This window comes from Arvicanthis niloticus, chromosome 9 (genome assembly GCF_011762505.2).
Source record: "Arvicanthis niloticus isolate mArvNil1 chromosome 9, mArvNil1.pat.X, whole genome shotgun sequence".
NCBI classification, from domain to species: Eukaryota; Metazoa; Chordata; class Mammalia; order Rodentia; family Muridae; genus Arvicanthis; species Arvicanthis niloticus.
In genome coordinates, this window is record NC_047666.1 from 67,130,637 (window position 1) to 67,152,834 (window position 22,198).

The following is a 22,198-nucleotide window of genomic DNA, read 5'->3' on the forward strand; positions in this document are numbered from 1 at the left end:
GAGACCCTTGCCCCTAAAATAAGGGAGGCCTCACCATCTTAAGTGAGGCTGAGGTCCTTTGTTCCAACCTAGGACAGGCACGGTTTCCGTAAGTTTTCCCAGCCTTCCCTTTTGAAAAAAATTTAAAAAGGGGGACCTGTTGGGAGCCGACTTTAGTAGAAATCAGCTAGATCAATTTTGCAGCCATCTGGAACCATTTACCCTGATGAAAGACTTGGTTGTCAAAAGCCTATAACAGCTGAAGCACACTCTGATAAATATCTTGTTTATCCCACATAGCTTGTTTTGCTGTTTAGTGACCTCAGCTGCATGATGCACATGGTAAAATGTTTTCACCTGTGTTCTCCTGCTTGTGTATATAAATACCTCAGAATTCCCTTCAAAAGGGGAGACATGAGAAAATAGGAGACTGAATCACACCCTGTCTTGTCTCCATTCTTCCTGTCGCTTGCCCAAAGAGCCCCATTCTCTCTCTTGACCAGAGCACTTAGCCCCAAAAGCGTTGAGGCAAAGTGTTGAGGCAGAGTGTGGGCCTCAACAATACAGCTGGAGTTATGTGTCCCTCCATATGTGCTCCTAGGCTGGTGGTTTAGACCCTGGGGAGCTCTGGCTGGTTGGTATTGTTGCTCTCCTCATGGGGCCACCAACCCTTAAGGCTCCTTCAGTTTACTCTCTAACTTCTCCATTGGAAACCTTTGATCAGATTAATGGTTAGCTGAGAGTATCTGCCTCTGGGTATGTCAGGCTCTGGGGGACCTCTAAGGAGACAGCCTTATCAGGCTGCTGTCAGCTTTCCCTTCCTGTTGTCATCCATATCAGCATCTATTTTTGGTGACTGCACATGGAATGAACACCAAGGTGGAATGGTCTCCATACAACCTCTCCTTCAGATTTTGTCCCACACTTTGTCTCCATATTTGCTCCCTTGGGTGTTTAGTTACTCCTTCTAAGAAAGAACTAGGCATCCACACTTGTTCTTCCTTCTTCATGAGCTTTATGTGGTCTGTTAGTTGAATCTTTGTTGTTTCAAACTTTTGGGTTAATCTCCGCTTATCAGTGAGTAAATACCATGTGTGTTCTTTTTGTGATTGAGTTACCTCACTCAGGATGATATTTTCTAGCTCCATCCATTTGCTTAAGAATTTCTCAAATTCAATATTTTTAATAGCTGAGTAATATTTCATTCTGTAAAAGTACCACATTTTTTGTATCCATTCCTCTGTTGAAAGACATCTGGGTTCTTTCCAGCTTCTGGCTATTACAAATAAGGCTGCTATGAACACAGTGGAGCATATGTCCTTGTTATATGTTGGGGCATTTTCTGGGTATATGCCCAGGAGTGGTATAGCTGGGTCCTCAGGTAGTGCTATGTCCAATTTTCTGAGGAACCGCCAGACTGATTTCCAGAGTGGTTGTACCAGCTTGCAACCCCACCAACAATGAAGGAGTGTTCCTCTTTCTTCACGTCCTCGCCAGCATCTATTATCACCTGAATTTTTTATCTTAGCCATTCTGACTGGTGTCAGGTGGTATCTCAGTGTTGTTTTGATTTGCATTTCCCTAATGACTAAGGATGTTGAGCATTTCTTAAGGTGCTTCTCAGCCATTCATGTTTCCTCAGTTGAGAATTCTTTGTTTAGCTCTGTACCCCATTTTTAATGGGGCTATTTTGTTCTTTGGTGTCTACTTTCTTGAGTTCTTTTTATATATTCGATATTAGCCCTCTATTGGATCTAGGATTGGTAATGATCTTTTCTCAATCTGTTTGTTGCCATTTTGTCTTGTTGACAGTGTCCTTTGCCTTACAGAAGCTTTGCAATTTGATGAGGTCCCATTTGTCAATTCTTGATCTTAGAGCATAAGCCACTGGTCTTCTGTTCAGGAACTTTTCCCCTGTGCCTAGGTATTCGAGGGTCTTCCCCAACTTCTCTTCTATTAGTTTCAGTGTATCTGGCTTTATGTGAAGGTTCTTTATCAACTTGGAGTTGAGCTTGGTACAAGGGGATAAGAATGGATTAATTTGCATTCTTCTACATGCTGACCTCCAGTTGAGCCAGCACCACTTGTTGAAAATGCTGTCCTTTTTCCACTGGATGGGTTTAGCTCCCTTGTCAAAGATCAAGTGACCATAGGTGTGCAGGTTCATTTCTGGGTCTTCAATTCTATTGCATTCATCTTCCTGCCTGTCTCTGTACCAATACCATGCAGTTTTTATCACTACTGTTCTGTAGTACAGTTTGAGGTCAGGGATGGTGATTCCTCCTCAAGTTCTTTTGTTGTTGAGAATAGTTCTAGCTATCCTAGGTTTTTTGTTATTCCAAATAAATTTGCAAATTGCTCTCTCTATCTATATGAAGAATTGATTTGAAATTATGATGGGTATTGCATTGAATCTGTAGATTGCTTTTGGCAGGATGGCCATTTTTTACTAAGTTAATCCTGCCAATCCATGAGCATGGGAGATCTTTCCATCTTCTGAGCTCTTCTTCAATTTCTTTCTTCAGAGACTTGAAGTTCTTGTCATACAGATCTTTCACTTGCTTAGTTAGATTCAATCCAAGATATTTTATTTTATTTGTGGCTATTGTGAAGGGTATCATTTCCCTAATTTCTTTCTCAGCCTGTTTATCCTTTGAGAAGGGGAAGGCTACTGATTTGTTTGAGTTGATTTTATATCCAGCCACTTAGCTAAAGTTGTTTATCAGGTTTAGGAGTTCTCTGGTCGAAGTTTTAGGGTCACTTAAGTATACTATCATATCATCTGCAAATAGTGAAATTTTGACTTCTTTCTTTCCTATCTGTATCCTTTTGACTTCCTTTTGTTGTCTAATAGCTCTAGCTAGGACCTCCAGTACTATATTAAATAGTTAAGGTGAGAGTGAGCAGCCTTGTCTAGTCCCTGATCCTACGATCAATTTTGCTTCAAGTTTCTCTCCATTGAGTTTGATGTTGCCTACTGGTTTGCTGTATATTGCTTTTACTATGTTTAGGTATGGGCCTTGAATTCCTGATCTTTCCAAGACTTTTAACATGAAGGGATGTTGAATTTTGTCAAATGCTTTCTCTGCGTCTAGTGAGATTACCATGTTTTTTTTTTCTTTGAGTTTATTTATGTAGTGGATTACATTGATGGATTTCTGAATATTGAACCATCCCTGCATTCCTGGGATAAAGCCTACTTGATCTTGATGGATAATTGTTTTGATGTGTTATTGGATTCAGTTTGCAAGAATTTTATTGAGTATTTTTGCATCAATATTCATAAGAGAGATTGGTCTGTAGTTCTCTTTCTTTGTTGGGTCTTTCTGTGGTTTAGGTATGAGGGTAATGATAGCTTCATAGAACGAATTGGGTAGTGTTCCTTCTGTTTCTATTCGATGGAATAGCTTGAAGAAGATTGGTATTAGGTCTTCCTTAAAGGTCTGATAAAATTCTGCACTGAAACCATCTGGGACATTTTTTGGTGGGGAGATATTAAATGACTGCTTCTATTTCTTTAGGAGTTATGCAACTGTTTAGATGGTTTATCTGTTCCTCCTTTAATTTTGGTACCTGGTATCTGTCTAGAAAATTGTCCATTTCATCCAGATTTTCCAATTTTGTTGTGTATAGGCCTTTGTAGTAGGATCTGATGATTTTTTTTTACTTTCCTGTGTTTCTGTTGTTATGTCTCCTTTTTCAGTTCTGATTTTATTAATTTGAGTACTGTCTCTGCATCCTTTGGTTAGTCTGGCTAAGGGTTTATCTATCTTGTTGATTTTCTCAAAGAACCAGCTCCAGGTTTTGTTGATATTTTGTATAGTTCTTTTGGTTTCAACTTGGTTGATTTTAGCCCTGACTTTGATTATTTCCTGCCATCTACTCTTCTTGGGTATATTAGCTTCTTTTTGTTCTAACACTTTCAGGTGTGCTGTCAAGTTGTTAACGTATGCTCTTTCCATTTTCTTTTTGTGGGCACTTAGAGCTATGATTTTTTCCTCTTAGTACTGCTTTCAGGGAGTCCCACAAGTTTTGATATGATGTGTCCTCATTTTCACTTAATTCTAAAAAGTCTTTAATTTCTTTCTTTATTTCTTCCTTGATCAAGTTATCATTGAGTAGAGCATTGTTCTGTTTCCAAGTGTATGTGGGCTTTCCATTGTTTTTGTCCATGTCAAAGATGAGTCTTAGTCCATGGTGGTCTGATAGGGTACAAGGGATTATTTCAATCTTTTTGTATCTGTTGAGGCCTGTTTTGTGACCAATTATATGGTCTATTTTGGAGAAGGTACCATGAGGTGCTGAGAAAAAGGTATATTCTTTGTTTTAAGATGAAATGTTCTATAGATGTCAGTTAAGTCCTATTGGTTCATAACTTCTTTTAGTTTCATTGTGTCTTGGTTTAGTTTCTGTTTCCATGATCTGTCCATAGCTGAGAGTGGGGTGTTGAAATCTCCCACTATTATTGTGTGAGGTGCAATGTATGCTTTAAGCTTTAGTAAAGTTTCTTTTATGTATGTGGGTGCCCTTTCATTTGGGGCATAGATGTTGAGAATTACGAGTTTCTCTTGGTACATTTTTTCTTTGATGAATATGAAGTGTCCTTCTTTATCTTTTTTGATTACTTTTGGTTAAAAAACAATTTTATTTGATACTAGAATTCCTACTCCTGCTTGTTTCTTGGGGCCATTTGCTTGGAAGACTGTTTTCCAACCTTTTACTCTGAGGTAGTGTCTGTATTTCTCAAAAAGGTGCATTTCCTGAATGCAGCAAAATGTTGGGTCTTGATTACATACCCAGTCTGATAGTCTATGTCTTTTTATTGGAGAATTGAGTCCATTGATATTAAGAGATATTAAGGAAAAATGAATGTTGTTTCCTGTTATTTTTGTTATTGGCAGTAGAGGTATGTTTGTATAGCTACCATCTTTTGGGGTTGTTAGAAGATTACTTTCTTGCTTTTTCTAGGTTGTAGTTTCCCTCCTTGCGTTGGAGTTTTCCACCATTTATCCTTTGAAGTGCTGGATTTGTGGTGAGATATTGTGTAATTTGGACTTGTCATGGAATATTTTGGTTTCTCCATCCATATTGATTGAGAGTTTTGCTGGGTATAGTAGTCTGGGCTGGCATTTGTGTTCTCTTAGGGTCTGTATGATATAGGTCCAGGATCTTCTGGCTTTTATGGTCTCTAATGAGAAGTCTAGTGTAATTCTTATAAATCTGTCTTTATATGTTACTTTACCTTTTTCCCTGACTGCTTTTAGCATTTTTTCTTTGTTTTGTACATTTGGTGTTTTGATTATTATGTGGCGAGAAGTATTTCTTTTCTGGTCTAAACTATTTGGAGTTCTGTAGGCTTCTTGTATATTTATGGACATCTCTTTCTTTAGGTTAGGGAAGTATTCTTCTATAATTTTGTTGAGAATATTTACTGGTCCTTTAAGTTGGGAGTCTTCCCCCTCATCTATACCTATTATCCTTAGGTTTGGCCTTCTCATCATGTCTTGGATTTCCTGTATATTTTGGGTTAGTAGCTTTTTGTATTTTTCATTTTCTTTGACAGTTGTGTCAATGTTTTCCATGGTATCTTCTGTACATGAGATTCTCTCTTCCATCTCTTGTATTCTGTTGGTGATACTTGTGTCTATGACTCCTGATCTTCTTTTTAGGTTTTCTATCACCAGGGTATTGTCCCTTTGTGATTTCTTTAATGTTTCTACTTCCATTTTGAGATCCTGGATGGTTTTGTTTAATTCCTTCTCCTGTTTGGTTGTGTTTTCTTGCAATTCCTTAAGGGATTTTTGTGTTTCCTCTTTAAGGGTTTCTATCTGTCTACCAGTGTTCTCCTTAAGTTCTTTGAGAGTGTTATTTATGTCTTTCTTAAAGTTTTCTATCATCGTCATGAGAAGAGATTTTAATTCTGAATCCTGCTTTTCTGGTGTGATGGGGTGTTCAGGGCTTGCTATGATGGGGGAACTGGGTTCTGATGATACCATGTAACTTTGGTTTCTGTTGCTTACGTTCTTGCTCTTGCCTTTCGCCATCTGGTTAACTCTAGTGCTGCCTGTACTTGCTGTCTCTGACTGAAGCCTGCCTTTCCAGTTATCTTGCCTGTGTCTGATCTCCTCAGGGTCCAGATGTCTCTGTGATCTTCTCCAGTTGCACTGAGTACAGTGGTACCTCTAGGATGCCTCAGGATATGGTGCCTCCAAGGTAGCAGTCCAGCTAGTTGTCTGGTGTTCTGGGTGCAGTGTCTCCTCTAGGATGTCTCAGGATAAGGTGCCCACTGATCTGAGTGCAGTGGTTCCTCTAGAATATGTCAGGATATGTTGTCTCACGCTCTGAGTTCAGGTGTTCCTCTGTGGCTTTGGGTTGAGTGGACCTTCCAGAATGTCTCGGGCGGAATCCAGGGGTCCATATAAGAGCAGACCAGGCAGAGGTCTGGTCCAGGCCTCAGATTCAGGAGAGGGATTGAAGGGGAGTGTTATTCCGCAGGGGCTGGGGTTTGAGTATCTGCTGGAATCTGAGTTTTCACAGCACCCAGCTATGGGCTTAGGGCAGTGTTTGGGTCTTCCTACCTATGGCTGTGGGATCCGTGGAGCCTCCAGGGTGTCTCAGGCAGAATCAGGGTCCACACAAGAGTAGACAGGGCAGAGGTCTGGTCCAGGCCTCAGATCTGGGATAGGGGCAGAAGGGGAGTGCTATTCTGTGGGCGTGGGGGTGGGTGAGGGGTAGGAGTGGGGGGGCTGTGTATCTGCTGGAATCTGAGCACTCCCAGCACCCAGCTATGGGCTTAGGGCAGTTGGTAGCCTTTTTATATACAAATGAAAAGTGCACTGAGAAAGAAATCATGAAAAAATACCTTACATAATAGCTTCAAAATAAAATATTTTGGAAATTTAACCAAGAAAGAGATACATGTAAATGTAAACATTAAGGCACTGAAGAAAAGAAATGGAAGAAGATGCAAGAAGATTAGGAAACCTCCCATGCTCATGCATTGTTAGAATTAATATTATGAAATGTCATCTGACCAAAAACAATCTACAGATTCAGTACAGTTCCCACCCAATTTCCAGTGTGGTTCTTTAATACTAAATTTTGTAATTAAATACAAAATATTCAGGATAGCCAAAACAATCCTGATCAACAAAAATTTGCTAGAGATTTCACCATTCCAGATCTTTTCATATTCCAAAGATGTGGTAATGAAAACAATATGTTACTGGCATAAAACCAGACCCATTGATCAATAGAATAGAATTAAGTACCTACATAGAAACTTCTATCCCTATAGCTACTTGAAAAGGAAGCTAGCCATATATGTTAAAGAAAAAATAGTACCTTCAACAAATGTTGCTTCAGATGGATAACTATGTGTAGAAGAATGAAATTTACCTAGCCCTACCCAAAACTCAACTCCAAATGATCAAGAACCTCATCAAAAAACAAAAACAAACAAACAAACAAAAAAAAACAAACCCTGATACTCTGAAGCAGATAGAAAAGAAAGTGGGTAATATACTTGCATTCATTGGCACAGGAAAGGACTTTTTGAAAGAGGCCCCAATAAGTATTAAGACCAACAATTAATGAATGAGAACTCATGAGACTAAAAAGATTTTACACAAAAAAGTATATCATCACGCAGGCTACAGCATGAGAAAAATAGCTTTAGCAACTGTATATCAGACAGAAGTTTACTATCTAGAATATATCCAGAATTCAAAAAAAAATTAAGCATCAATGAACAAACAACACAGTTCTAGGTCCTCAAAAGATGAAATACAAATGACTAAAGATTTTTTAAAATGTTCACCATGCTTAGTAATCAGGGACGTGCAAATTAATACTATTTTATCTCATCCCAGTCAGGATTACTAATGTTAAAAAAGAAGGAAAGAGAGAAAGAAAAAAAAGAAAGGCAGCAAGTGATGCCATGAATTTTGGGAAATGGGAACTTAGTCACTGATGGAGCAAAATCTGATGTAATTACAATGAAAATCCACGTGAACGTTCCTCAAAAATCTAAAAGTAGATCCACTACATGGTCCAACTCTACCACTCTTGGGCATTTATGCACAGGACTCCATATTCTACTCTAGAGATGCCTGCTCACTCATGTTCAGTGTTCAAAATAGCCAAGAAATGGAAAGAGACTAGATGGTCCCCACATAAAAATGTAGTATATTTACACAATGAGGTATTATTTAGCTAATAAGAAAAGCATTGAACAACAAAGTCCTATATACCCCCAAATACTACAGGCTACTGCCGTTGCTCATGATTGCCTTCTAGAGCTTGAAAGTAAGGCCCTACTACTGAAGACAATACATTTTTTAGTCACAGAACATGGATAAACAAAACTTGTATTAACCTAAAAGCTTCACTCCTACTGAAAAGCCTTTATAGTTCTGGAAAAAAAACTATGCATGCAGTCAGAGGAGAAAAATAATCAATTATATGCAGCTTTGAACCATGCAAACTACAATAATTATTGTGCTCACTAGTACAATAGTGTCACGAATGTCATAGGAGTAACCAACACTCTCTAATTGGATTTAGGTCCTCATCTACAAGATGAAGCCCATATCTGGCACCAGTGTGTGTGTGTGTACATACCCCAACTCCCAGTGCTGAGGGTTCATCACAGTAATGAGGGTGGAAAGAGTACTAGAGCCAAAGGCAGAAGATGACTCTAAGGAATCTGTGTCTTCTGGACATGGCAGAGGAGCCACACTATGAATTCACAGCAGTTGTAACAGCATGTACCAGACTTGTGCAAACCCACACCTGATAAAATTTCAGCATCAGGATAGGAATTAGATATGAAATCGAACCCCAATAGCCATGGAACTATTGGCAATAGTTAAGTGCTACGAGAGGAAGAGACATTTTTCTCTAAGAAGGTCACCTCTGGTGAGCCAACCATGCTCCATGGTCTTGATTTCTTTTTTAAAGACACAAAGTTGGGTAGATAAGGATAAGGATTGATCAGGTGGATCTGGGTATTGGGGGAGAGTGTAAACAAAAACACATTAAATTCTCAAAGAATAAAAAATTTAAGAATACCTTCCGCCCCTCTTTTGGTCCTTTCTGCTGGGGCAGACTCCTAGCTGGTCTGCTCTCCTAAAGACACCATATCCTGACCCATCCTAGAGGAACCACTGTACTCAGAGCAGCAGGTAAAAACCCTCACCCACAACCCTATGCCCATAGGTGAGGCCAGGAGCCTGGGGCACTCAGGACTCATCACCCTGCAGAATACCACTTCCCTTCTACTTCTCTCTTGGTCTTTTCTGCTGGGGTAGACTCTAGCTGGTCTGCTTCCCTGAAGACAACATATCCTGACCCATCCTAGAGGAACCACTGCACTCAGAGTAGCAGACAATCTGCTGCACTCAGAGTAGTTAAGGAAGCTGGATTCTCAGGAGCTGTAAAATGACCAGGATCATAGGATTTCAGGATCCCCCAAGGCAGCCTGCTTCCCAGGAGCTCTTCCACCCAGGATCTAGGATCACAGAATCACAGAGATAGCTGGACTCTGAGGAGTTTTGACATAAGTAAGATAACAGGACAGACAGGCTCCAGTCAGAGACAGTGAGTGCAGGTAGCATTAGAGATAACCAGATGGCAAAAAGCAAGTACAAGAACATAAGCAACAGAAACTAAAGTTACCTGGCAGCATCAGAAACCAGTTCTCCCATCACAGCAAGTCCTGGACAACCTATCACACCAGAAAAACAGGATTCAGATTTGAAATCACTTCTCATGATGATGATAGAGGACTTTAAGAAGGACATAAGTAACTCCCTTAAAGAAGTACAGGAGAACACAAGTAAACAGATAGAAATACGTAAAGAGGAAACATAAAAATCCCTTAAAGAATTGCAAGAAAACACAACCAAACGGGTGAAGGAATTAAATTAAACCACCCAGGATCTAAAAATGGAAGTAGAAACAATAAAGAAATCCCAAAGGGAGACTACTCTAGAGATAGAAAACCTAGGAAAGAGATGAGGAGTCACAGATGCAAGCATGACCAACAAAACAAAAGAGACAGACGAGAGAATCTCATGTGCAGAAGACACCATGGAAAACATTGACAGCATTTTCAACAAATGGTGTTGGTTCAACTTGAGGTCAGCATGTAGAAGAATGCAAATGGATCCAGTCTTATCTTCTTGTACAAAGCTCAAGTCCAAGTGGATAAAGGACCTTTACATAAAACCAGGTACACTGAAACTAATAGAAGGGAAGGTGGAAGAGAGCCTCGAATACTTGGGCACAGAGGGAAAGTTCCTGAACAGAACACCAATGGCTTATGTTTTAAGAGCAAGAACTGGCAAATGGGACCTCACAAAATTGCAAAGTTTCTGTAAAGCAAAGGACACTGTCAATAAGACAAAACAGCAACCAACAGATTGAAAAAAGATTTTTAACAATTCTACATCTGATAGAGGACTAATATCCAATATTTACAAAGAACTCAAGAAATTAAACTCCATCAAGGCCAGCCTGGTCTACAGAGTGAGTTCCAGGACAGCCATGGATATACAGAGAAACCTTGTCAAAAAAAAAAAAAAAAAAAAAAAAAAAAAAAATCAGTGTATTTCATTTGAATATATATTCTTCCTGGATATATATATATATATATATATATATATATATATATATATATATATATATATATATATAATTTAAAAGCAGTTTCTTTAAAAGAATGGTTTACACTTGCTTCACTTTCTATAATAAAATAGCCAAAATAGCTAAAAAGTAAAAAGAAATTAGACTCCAGACAACCACATAACCCTATTAAAAATGGGGTACAGAGCTAAACAAAGAATTTTCAACTGAAGAAATTCAAATGGCCAAGAAGCACCTAAGGAAATGTTCAACATCCTTAGTCATCCTGGAAATGCAAATCAAAACAACCCTGAGATTCCACCTCACACCAGTCAGAATGGCTAAGATCAAAAACTCAGGTGATAGCAGATGCTGAGGAGTTTGTGGAGAAAGAGGAACATTTCTCCATTGTTGGTGGTATTGCAAGCTGATACAACCACTCTGGAAATCAGTCTGGCGGTTCCTCAGAAAATTGGACATAGCATTACCTGAGGACCCAGTTATACCACTCTTGGGCATATACCCAGAAGATGCTCCAACATATAACAAAGACACATGCTCTACTATGTTCATAGCAGCCTTATTTATAATAGGCAGAAGCTGGAAAGAACCTAGATGTCCTTCAACAGAGGAATGGATACAGAAAATGTGGTACATTTTCACAATGGAGTATTACTCAGTTATTAAAAACAATGAATTCATGAAATTCTTAGGCAAATGGATGGAACTAGAAAATATCATCCTGAGTGAGGTAACCCAATCACAAAAGAACACACATGGTATGCACTCATTGATAATTGGATATTAGACCAAAAGCTCACAATACCCAAGATACAACTCACAGACCACATGAAGCTTATGAAGAAGGAAGACCAAAGTGTGGATGCGTCGGTCCTTCTTAGAAGGAGTAACAAAATACTTACGGGAGCAAATATGGAGAAAAAGTGTGGGACAGAAACTGAAGGAGGGGCTGTCCAGAGACTGCTCCATCTGGATATCCAGCCCATGTGCAGTCACCAAAGGCAGAAGCTGACGTGGATGCCAGGAAGTACATGCAGACAGAAGCCTGATATAGCTGTCTCCCTAGAGGTCTGCCAGAGCCTGACATATACAGAAGTGGATGCTCACAGGAAACCATTGAACTGAGCATGGGGTCCCCAATGGAGAAGTTAGAGAAAAGACTGAAGGAGCTGAAGAAGTTTGTGGCCCCATGGGAAGAGCAACAATACCAACCAACCAGAGCTCCCAGGGTCTAAACCACTAGCCTGGGAGCACACAGGGAGGAACTTGTGGCTCCAGCTGCATATGTATGGGAGGATGGCCTTGTTGGACATAAGTGGGAAAGGAAGTCCTTGGTCCCTGAAGGCTGGATCTCCCAGTGTGGAGGAATTCGAGGGTGGGTGGATGGGGTAAGGAGAGCCATTTTTGGCTTTTTCTGTGGGTGATGAAAACCTGAATTCAGGCCTTTGTGTTTGTACAAACAAAACTCTTACCCACTGACCCATCTCCCCAGCCAATGAAACCTAATCCTGTCATGGTGGCACACTCCTTTAATCCCAGCACTCAGGAGGCAGGGAAATCTCTGAGTTTGAGGCCAGCCTACTCCACATAGTAAGACACTGTCTCAAAAAGATAAAGAAGAAAGAGAGAGAGAGAGAGAGAGAGAGAGAGAGAGAGAGAGAGAGAGAGAGAGAGGAAAGGGACTGTTTTGAACAGCTCACTGACATCTTGGGGATAGATCCCTTAGAAGGGCCAATGCTCATGAAAAGTTGCTGTTCCTTTCAGCATTATTTCCAGAAAGCAATGGAAGGAAACTTACTGTGTGTTTACTGTGAGTCAGACAGGGACACTGGCAAGACATTTCCCTGGGTAATTTGAATCTTAGGAATTAACATTAGTAAATCTATTTCTTATAATATTATTGGGTCAGCTAAATTTATAAGTCTATCACTATTTCTTTTGTGGATTAAGTTCACACAATTTAATGGTATAAAATATTTATTTCTCTGAACCATCCCTGGGAACATATTCTACCTTTCCTTTAGGATGTAGGAAGTAAAATGGATTGCAAAGAGTTGTATTAGGACTAAATGGGCGGGGGGGGGGGTGAAAAAGTCATTTTTCAGAATGAAATATGCTTTCATCTATCTAATAAATAATAAAGCATGACTTTAAAATAAAAACAATACATTTCTCAAAATTCATGTGTGATTAGAAACATTGGACTTGAATTCAATTCCCAGCACCATATGGGAGGCATGACTGCATGTGACTCCAGTTTCAGATGGTGTGGCCTCCTTACATAGACACACATGAAGGCAAAGCATCAATGCATATTAAAAAATGTTCTTGGTCTTTAGCAATGAGAAGCAAAATGGCTGGTGTGGTGACACACACCTGTGACTCCAGCTACTTAAGGAGGGTCACCGATTTAGACAAGAGTTTATAAAAAAAATAAAATTTACAAAAACTGCAGGGAATACCTGCTACTTTTGCAAAGCTTGATCAACAATGCTAATAAAAGGGAGACTAGAGGGCTGAAAAGATGACTCAGTGGTTAGAAACACTTGTTCTTGCTCTATTTCCAGCATCCACATTGCCACTCTCAGTAAGCAGAGAGCTGATCCCTTCTGGTCCTGTCTATATCTGTCTGTGCTGTGTCTGTGTTGTCTGCCCAGCACAGGCGGGGCACATATATACATATATACACATACACAAGCAATATGCATAAATGAAGTCAGTATAAATGTAGTGTTTTGAATTTATTTTTTATTGATTTCTCTTCCTCCCTCCCCCCTATGTTCCTCTCCCCTTCCCTTCCCCCATTTGTCCATCCCTTTCTCCTCAGAGACCTAGAGGCCTTCCATGGATATCAACTCCCTCTTGGCATATCAAATTGTACATAGTCTTTAAAAAGAACAAGAGGTCAGTTCTAGGTTGAGGAACTAGCAATACAATAGATGCAAATATTCAGAAAACAAGCAGGACAATAAACAGAGTCTCATTAATACTTACATGTAATTTAAACAGTATTTAAAGAAAAAGGAGGAGGAGGGATGGGATAGGGGTTTAATGAGGTGGGGAATGGAGTAACAGGATAACATTGGAATTTAAATAAATAAACTATTGACTAAAAAAGAACAAGAAGGAAAACAGGATGAAGAGAACAAGAGATGCTTTTTAGCCTGTTATTTCGACCTTTTTGGGACTCATCAGTATGGGGTAGCTATAAGGTTTTAAATATTTTTTTTAAAACTCAATAACATACATGCTAGTGTAAAATTAAGTATTAAATGCTTAAGGAGCCGGGCGGTGGTGGCGCATACCTTTAATACCAGCACTCGGGAGGCAGAGGCAAGTGGATTTCTGAGTTCGAGGCCAGCCTGGTCTACAGAGTGAGTTCCAGGACAGCCAGGACTACACAGAGAAACCCTGTCTCGAAAAACAAGAAAAACAAACAAACAAACAAAAATGCTTAAGGAGTTTAACTCACATTTGATGTGAAATAAATCCCATAAAATGGTGAAATTAAAGTGGTATTTGTTTATAAAATGTATTGTACTTAGAACAGGATAAGTAAGTAGTTATAGTTATACTTAGAACAGTATAATTGGAAATAGGAATATTGAAAACTAAAGTAGAGAAACATTTTGCTAGGGTCCCTTATGTTTTAAATTGCAGAGTATAAAGTAAACCTTAATTTTACACGCTTTTTAAATTCTTCTGTATGTTGGCTTGAGTTTTGAAAAGCATGTATAATATGGTTCTCCAAAGGATGGGATGCTACAGATGGATTCTCGTCTTCACTATAATTTTTAATGCATTTCCACGCTTTCAGTCCCCACTCATGAACCTCTGACCCTCCTGTTTCAACCCTTACATAGCTGGGGTTACAGATGCATGTCACTATCCCAGCCAGTTTGCTTTCATTATTAAAGGTCACGTGCATGTGGGGAACTCATTTTTGTGGTCTCATAAAGTCAAAAGAAGGACTTCTCTGCACAAAAACTTCATAACATAAAAGTGGGGTTTGTGAACATTAGTTGTACTTTAGGCTTAAGGTATGAGTGCCAGCATCTATTTTAGACTCATCTATGTTCTTGTAATCCCCTGTATGTGCAGCTCTCCAAGTTGGTTTTCACTTGTGATGTTAGGAAATACTCTTAATTTGTTTTGATAGCAATGTGGAGCCATAGGGTAAAGAGTAGCACCCATAGATAACAGGCTAAGAAGCTTCTCTTGTTAAATGTTAGGAAGGAGAAAAAGGATCTTGGCAGTGGAGGTTATAGCTGCTGAGCTGGCTACAGATCCACCTGCGATTTACATAGACCCTGGCACTGTTGACCCCATAACTGTTCAGGTACGCATAGCCTTCCACTCCATGGATGAGAACCCTGAAAAACAAAACAAAACAAAACAAAAACATTAAGTCTGCAGAGCCCAGAACTACATTAACTTCTGCAATGTAATGTCACCAGTCTCCACTGCTTTTTTGTAATATGAACCAAAGAGTCCCTGAGGAATCACCTGCACTAGTTTTACACCTACTGTCTCACATTCTCAGGGTTTATCTCACATCACTCCTTTGACATTTGTTTATGGCAAATCCTGTAATGTATGTACAAGGCATTGGACTGGCGCTTACTGCCATGTTCAAATGAACTGCAGCCAGGAGTGACCTCAAGAGGGTAATTTTCAATTCTGTTTTGAGACATTTGACATATGGGAATTCCCACTTCTTAGTAAATTGCTCAAAGGGCTTTAATGAGTGCATGTGACTAAGTCTGTGATGTACCATTCCAGTCAAACAGCTATGCTCAAATCCAAGAACTGTTTTGGTGCTCTGTGATGACAAGACTTTAGAGGAGGTACCAAATGTCCTTAGAGTCTGCTTTCCTGAACAGGTGCAGCCATGCAATAGTGGACTGCTGAATCTCAGGCTTGCAGTTTCTGCAGTGGCTTTCTGGGGTGTCAGAGCCCCCACTGCCCATCTGAGGGTTCGTCTGTATCCCACAGAGGACATTTATCAACAACAAGAAGGTTCAGGTTGGAGCTAAAGCAAACAATAGCTGCCCCCAGACGCCATCGTTATGGTAAAGATTTCGAGTAAAACCACACTAAGTAAAGGTTTTGAAAATGATGACTAATAAACAGGAAAACATCCAAAGGATTTAAGTTTGTGAGTTTCCCGGGGATTGACTGTTCCATGTAAACAGCACACTCTCTACCTCTGAGCCACACATCTAGCCCAAGGGTTCATTTTTTTTCTTCCTTCCCAGTACAGTTGGCTTCACATGGCACAGACTTTCATCTCTCATAGTCACAATATACACATATCACAACACAGGAACACAGTATAAGGGAAATTTTTCTGAGAACGTACAACTTGTTATACTCAGTGTTATCTGTCCACTTCCAAGGGTGCTCTGATGACTCTCGGTGCAGGCCGATCCAGTGGTCAAAAATCCCCTTGTATCTCCTTAGGAAATTCTGTCATAAAACACAAAAAGGCAAGAGTGTCTTTTTTTTTTTTTTTTTTTTTTTTTTTTCAGATGAACCTGGAGTCTCTCCACTCCACAGCTTCCTCTAGAGACAGCAGGAGGGTGTAACTGAGGATCACAATCTTTGGAGCTGTACTAGTCACCAGTTCTTAGTGGATCCACTTGACATCTCTAATTCTAAAGGACCTCATTTGAATTAAAGTACCAAATGTAGTGACACATTCCTCTGTGACCAGGATAGTTCTGGGTTAACCTCCCATTGCAGTTATGTTGTCATCTGCTGTATGTAACATGTGCCAGCTTACTGGGAAATGCTCATGACACTAGGTATCCCAGTAAAATGACATATCTGACTTCCAGCTGACTATGACCACTACGTGAAATAATATTTCTTGAATGTTTCAAGGCTCCAGTCAGAAGTCAAGCAGCAGCAAATGGCGCACACTCACATGTTCCCCATGTCTCCATGTGCTTGGGATGGGATCCTTCCTCAGGCTTCATCTGTAATTCTCTATCTCAAGGCAATACAATATTCAACAGAACAGAGAGACAAACCAATCCCTGCCCATCTCTTACCAGCTCCTCCAGGCTGTCAATTCGAGCTAGTTGGGCCCCTTGTGCCATGCAGAAGTCCTGGCTGGATGTCCAGTTACTTGAGTATTCAGAAAAATAAAAACATTTATTTCCAACTCCAATCCAGTTGCTGGGGCAAAGAGTATCCATCTTTTTGATTGAGATCTGTTCTGTCTTTCTTACTAAAATGTAGACAATACAATGGATCATAACCAGCATGTCTTCTCTCTTTTTGGAATACCCTCCTGAGCTCAAGTGTGAGATGTGAATGTGATTGTAGCTTTCCTAAGTGATCTGTAGGAATCCTCTCCTGAGCATGATGGGCCTTTATCTAAAGGCCTCCCACCTTGGACCTGTGTCCCATTCTCTCTCAGGTGCTCACTGACAGCAGGGTCCCCAGGAAGTGCATTTCTATACTAGCATCACATTCTGTGCTTTGCATGACTGTTTACTACAGTGGGTATGCTACACCAGAAAGCACTGTGTATGGACACCTATTGGCAGCCAGCTTGATAATTGAGATAGCAGTGAGAACTATGGGTAGGTAGTATATACACTTTGGACATGTTATACTAAAGGATGGTTTCCATACTTAAGAGGACAATGTGAGATTTTATTGCACAATTCTGGACAGTGTGGTACTAAAATCCTATAAGTTTATTACTTCAGAAACTTTCCATTTAATATTTTAAAAATAGAGTTGATCCTGGTAACTAAACCCATGGGTCATGAGGGGAGGCACTGTATCTCACTGGCCATATTACTCTTCTCTGTCCTCACCCTTCCTTGAGGTTCCTCTTTGGATTTATTTCTTTCCTCATTCTCTGCCTTGAACAGTTCCCCCAAGTGGACCTGAGTCACCTGCATCTCTGTCTAGAGCTTGCTGGATGGGGTCATCCCAGAGATGCTGAGCCTGGCCTCCTGTTCACACCACAGCCTGTGTGTTGCTTCACTGCATCTTCCTGCTGGAACCTAAGTTCCCAGAGAACAGGTACTACCTGTGTGTTTTCTCTGGAGCCCTTCCCACAATGCCTGGCTCACAGAGGTCAGTAGTATAACTGACAGTGTGAATGTGGACAGAATGCTGCAGAATTTGGCGAGTCAGTCACTTACCTGACAAAGCAGCAGAAAGAGCAACTACAGCTACAGTGAGGACCGTGATCACTCCATAGCAACAGTAAAGCTTAGCAGGAGACTCAGAGGAGACAATTCTGTGACATTTTACTTCAAGTTTTTTACCTGAAAAATATAAATATGAAAACATCAATCTCAAAAATGTTTTAGAGAAAAAGATATCTTTACCCTAGAATCATCTGTAGAATTTACTTATACTTTCCTGGTGCAAACGCCTTCATAGAATGTCGATCTAAAATGAGGACCTTGGCTCTCAGAAGACCAGAGGGAAGGGAAACAGAATGTTTGCCACAGCTGGGCAGGGGTGGCACATTCCCTTAGCCTTTAATCCCAGCACTTGGGAGGCAGAGACAGATGGATTTCTGAGTTCAAGTCCAGACTGGTCTATAGAATGAGTTCCAGGACAGCCACACAGAGAAACTCTGTGCTGAAAAACCAAAAAAAAAAAAAAAAAAAAACATTTGCCACAGAACATAGAACATTCCAGTTATTAAACTACAGGCCAATAAAAGAGCAATAAACAGAGAAAGTGAAGATCATAAAACAAAAGATACAACAAGAGCTGCCCATTCGATGGCTGAGAGGTGAAGAACAATTGTTGCTCTTCTAGAGCACCCGAGTTGGGTTCCCAATCCCAGCTCCTAAAAGGGGCTCATAACCACCTGTGTAACTCCTGCTCCAGTCAAGGAGACAAACAGGATGGTACACTTTTATATTTCCAGTGCTAGGGAGGCAGAAGCTGGAGAGTCAGGAGTACAAGGCTAGCCTTGGCTACTTAGAAAGTTTGTACTCAATCTGGACCATGTCCAAAGAAATTAGTCAGTAAATAAATTGATTATAAAGGCACATAAATGTAATTGAACCCACTGACATATCTAATGGGTAAAATATGGGAATGTTTTAACAAGCTTAACAAAATCATGTGGAAAATTAATATTAGTCTAAAATAACAAAAACTCTTAGCAAGTTGGAAATTGAAGGAAAACATTTGTGGATATTGGGCATTTCAAAAAAAATAAGAAAGGTAATTTTATTCATTTAGAATTCCACACCAACATTTCTTTTTTTTTTTTTCATGTTTTTTTATTGGATATTTTATTTACACTTCAGATGCCATCCTCTTTCCCCATTCCCCCCTTCCTTAGAAAGCCCCTATCCCATGCCCCCTTTTCCTTTTTGCATTTATACATTTTTTTAAAAAATGTTAATCAAAGGTTTTATAAGTTTGGTAATGCTCAATCAGAGGTGTAACCCACTACCCAACCTAGATATATCAACTATCTTTGACTCACACCACCATTTCTTATACGGTTTTATGAGTAAGATTTACAGATAATCCTCTGTGTTTACACCAGTATAATTCTGATACTGTCTTTTTTATTCTGATACATAAACAGGAACTTTGCCATTCATCTTTCTCATGCTGTATACACACGAATCTCCTTCTAAGTTAGAATGTGTCCCATAACACAGTTTGAACAAAACTTTCGTGTCTTTATTAAAAAGCAACATTGAAATGAGCTCTCAAAAAACCAAAGAAATGAAACATTGCTGGCCTGGTTTTTAGCATAATTAAAAACTGTTTCAGTGACAAAACAAGCTATGGTTTTGAAAGGCTCGGGAAGCCCCCAAAGGGGACCCCACTGGAGTCACAGGATGGCGCGCACCCAAAGGACACACGGAAGACCAACTTGCTGCAAGAACACGAGGTAGTTTAATGGCGGAACGTTCCAGGCCTACACGTGTCTCAATGTGGGAGACAGGGGCATCGACCTCGTGGCTTCAGGGTTTAGGGTTAATATAAGCTCGGGGTGGGGAAAAGGAGAAACTTTCGCGCAGGTGCACACGCTTGGTTGTTTTCCAATTTTTGAACATCTGGCCAAACCGGTCCATGGGGGCGGGGAGCAGTTCCTGCAGGCAGATGTTTATCTCTTATCTTCATTCCTGGGATGCCTTGGTAGCCCATTGTCCTGTAACTCTGCATTCTTTGTTTACGGATTAACTGGCCTCTGGTTGGCAAACCAGAGGGGCAACTTTAGCTACTCAGGCTGGGGAAAAAGAATCTATAATTCATGGGACCCATAAAATTTTCTTTTAGTTTCAAAGGAGTCAAATTGTGAAATGCCTGCAGCTAGTTACACAACAGCTGCACTTTAGACACATTAATAACAGGAAATGTTTCCGTTGGCTAAATATTTGAAAAAGTTAACCCTGCTGAGGCAGAGAGAGCAGGAGTTCCAGGCCAGCTTAGGGTAAAGGATAAAACTTTGCCATAGAGTCGATCATCATCACCATCATCATCATCATTATCAGTAATAATAGTAGTAATAATAATAGTAGTAATAATAATAATAATAATAATAATAATAATAATCATAATAATTTCAGTTAGAATACTTGGTTTAAGTGATAAGCATTAACATTTGTTGTGAATTTTGTATTTTGATAAATATCAATCTTGTATTCTCAAAATCAAATATTCTTTCCCTAAATGAAATAAAAATTAAGGTGAAGGACCAGGAATGAGGGGACAAAGGAAGACAAAGGAATGCAGCATAATGAAGCATAGACAGTTTGAAACACAAGAAACACAGTTTTTCTTGTATGAAGAATGAAGTAGAAAATCCCATTACCTTCTTTTTCTGTAACTTATCTAGAGCTGAAAATAGAAAGCCTCTGGTCCTGGGTGGGTTCAGCCTCTGAACCCTCTCACTCCACCCCACCCCAGTCCCACCCCATGCCACCTACTTACAGTTCTTTTTTAATTACAATGGATCTGCAAAACACAAGCTCCAAGCTTCCCTGGCAACTTCTATCACTATGCACATTGCAAAGCCATTGCTTGAATTTCCTTCACTGAGGACACCAAGAGCAAGCATTTTCTACAGCAGTTTGGTATAACCCACCAGAGTGTAATTACCAGATCCCTGGGAAGAGTGGACCTGCAAGCTAAGTACAAAGAAAGAAAGAAAGCTGGAGCTGCAGCTCTGGCTCTTAAAAAGTGACTGACTCACTCTTCATTTCTCTTGCCTGAGAACTATTCAAGTGTTGCCTGCTCCAACAGAGTAACTAGTGTAACAACCTCATAGCTAATCCTGTCTGCTTTCTCCTACTCTGAAGACCCACTGTGACAGGCTCACAGAAGCCCTTCTGTTCTTATTCTTTTGTTCAAGGTTCAGCTCTTCTGCCTTCCTGTCCCTGGTGAAGCTCCTCTCTGTTCTTACAGTTTGGTTCAAATACTATTAAATACATACCCATTTCTCCTTCCTGCAGGCTGTCTGTGGTACTGAGCATAGGGAGGGAAGCCTTTGTGGCACTCATCTCAGAGCTCAGAAGCTGGGTTTCAGCTACAGGAGGATTGAAACTTGAAAGCTGAGAGGCAGAATCCTATCAGAGGTGGAAGTATTTAACCACAGAGCCATGCTCCTCCCCTACTTATGAGTAAGAACTTGTTAGTTTGAAAAGGAAACACAGTCAATCACATTGTAAGGAAGGGATTACACTGAGCCTGTCACAGTGGGTCTGTAATAAAGTTTACAGCATTAGTTTGGAAAGAATGGGGTCCTGGATGGGTTCAGCCCCTGAACTCTCACCCTACTCCCACCCCACTTACAAACTAATCCTGTAAACAAAGAGCTTTTAGCAGAGCAACTTCAGGGGCTGCAGGGGGAGACCAGGTTTACTGTCCTGCAGGAATCAATTCAGAAATAAAAGACTTCAACAAAGAAAAATATTATTACCAACCCTTTCCTGTCCATCAGACACAGATCTTCTGGGTAGGTGAGCCTGTGTTGTTACACCTTCTTGTGGCCTCTGCTGTCCTTATATACTTCTCAGACATACATGCAGGCAGAACTCCTATACCCTCTTGACCTAAGACAAAAGCCTGACAGCTTAAAACAAAGGCCTGGAAGACTTTTAATCTGACCAGTAGCATACAGACCTGCTCTCCTATGAGCTCACATGACAGCTTCAAGGTCTGATCCCTCTCCCAGCCCCAATGTCTCTACCTACTTCTGGCCTCTCTTCTCTCTCCCCACTTCCATTCTCTGCTCTCTCCCTTCTCCTTTCTCCAAAAATCCTCTTGCCACCAACTCCCCTTTCCCTTTCAACCCCCAGATCACTAATAGCCCTTTACTAAAAAAGCCATTCTGAAACTTCTAGAACAGGGCCAGGAGCCAAGTTGGCGCTGACACAACCTGATGACTGACTTTCCTGTTTGTTTCTGGTTTGTGTTTCGTTTCTTCTTCAGAGCACTCAGATTTAGAAACATAACTCAAGCTGACCTTACTGAGGCCACAGGAATTTTCAACCCCTCCCAAATTGGAGGACTCTTCCTCTAACTCCAGAACCCTGAGTCAGAGACTAATAGACTTCTTCCTGCA

The 22,198-nt window shown here is 40.3% G+C and overlaps 2 protein-coding genes across 3 annotated transcripts in view; one reads left to right on the top strand and one right to left on the bottom strand.

Annotated features, from left to right (window-relative positions):
* The window catches only part of LOC117714819 (killer cell lectin-like receptor subfamily B member 1F), a 525,987-nt gene that overhangs the window by 372,787 nt on the left and 131,002 nt on the right, over positions 1-22,198 (top strand). The window lies entirely within an intron of this gene.
* Positions 13,355-21,278, bottom strand: LOC117714805 (C-type lectin domain family 2 member D11-like). The gene is made up of 5 exons (XM_034511477.2): positions 21,068-21,278; positions 17,793-17,918; positions 16,683-16,861; positions 15,989-16,095; positions 13,355-14,999 (listed from the first exon to the last, which is right to left on the bottom strand). Exons 1-5 carry the CDS (start codon positions 21,132-21,134, stop codon positions 14,855-14,857), a joined length of 624 nt encoding a protein of 207 aa, XP_034367368.1. The 5' UTR covers positions 21,135-21,278; the 3' UTR covers positions 13,355-14,854.

Coding starts and splice junctions, on each gene's coding strand:
- LOC117714805 (XM_034511477.2), bottom strand. CDS start 21,134: ATGAGTGCCACAAAGGCTTCCCTCCCTATGCTCAGTACCACAGACAGC. Junction 16,862..17,792: donor TCTTTCTGCTGCTTTGTCAG/GTAAGTGACTGA, acceptor TCTACATTTTAG/TAAGAAAGACAGAACAGATC. Junction 15,000..15,988: donor AACACTGAGTATAACAAGTT/GTACGTTCTCAG, acceptor TTTGTTTTTCAG/GGTTCTCATCCATGGAGTGG.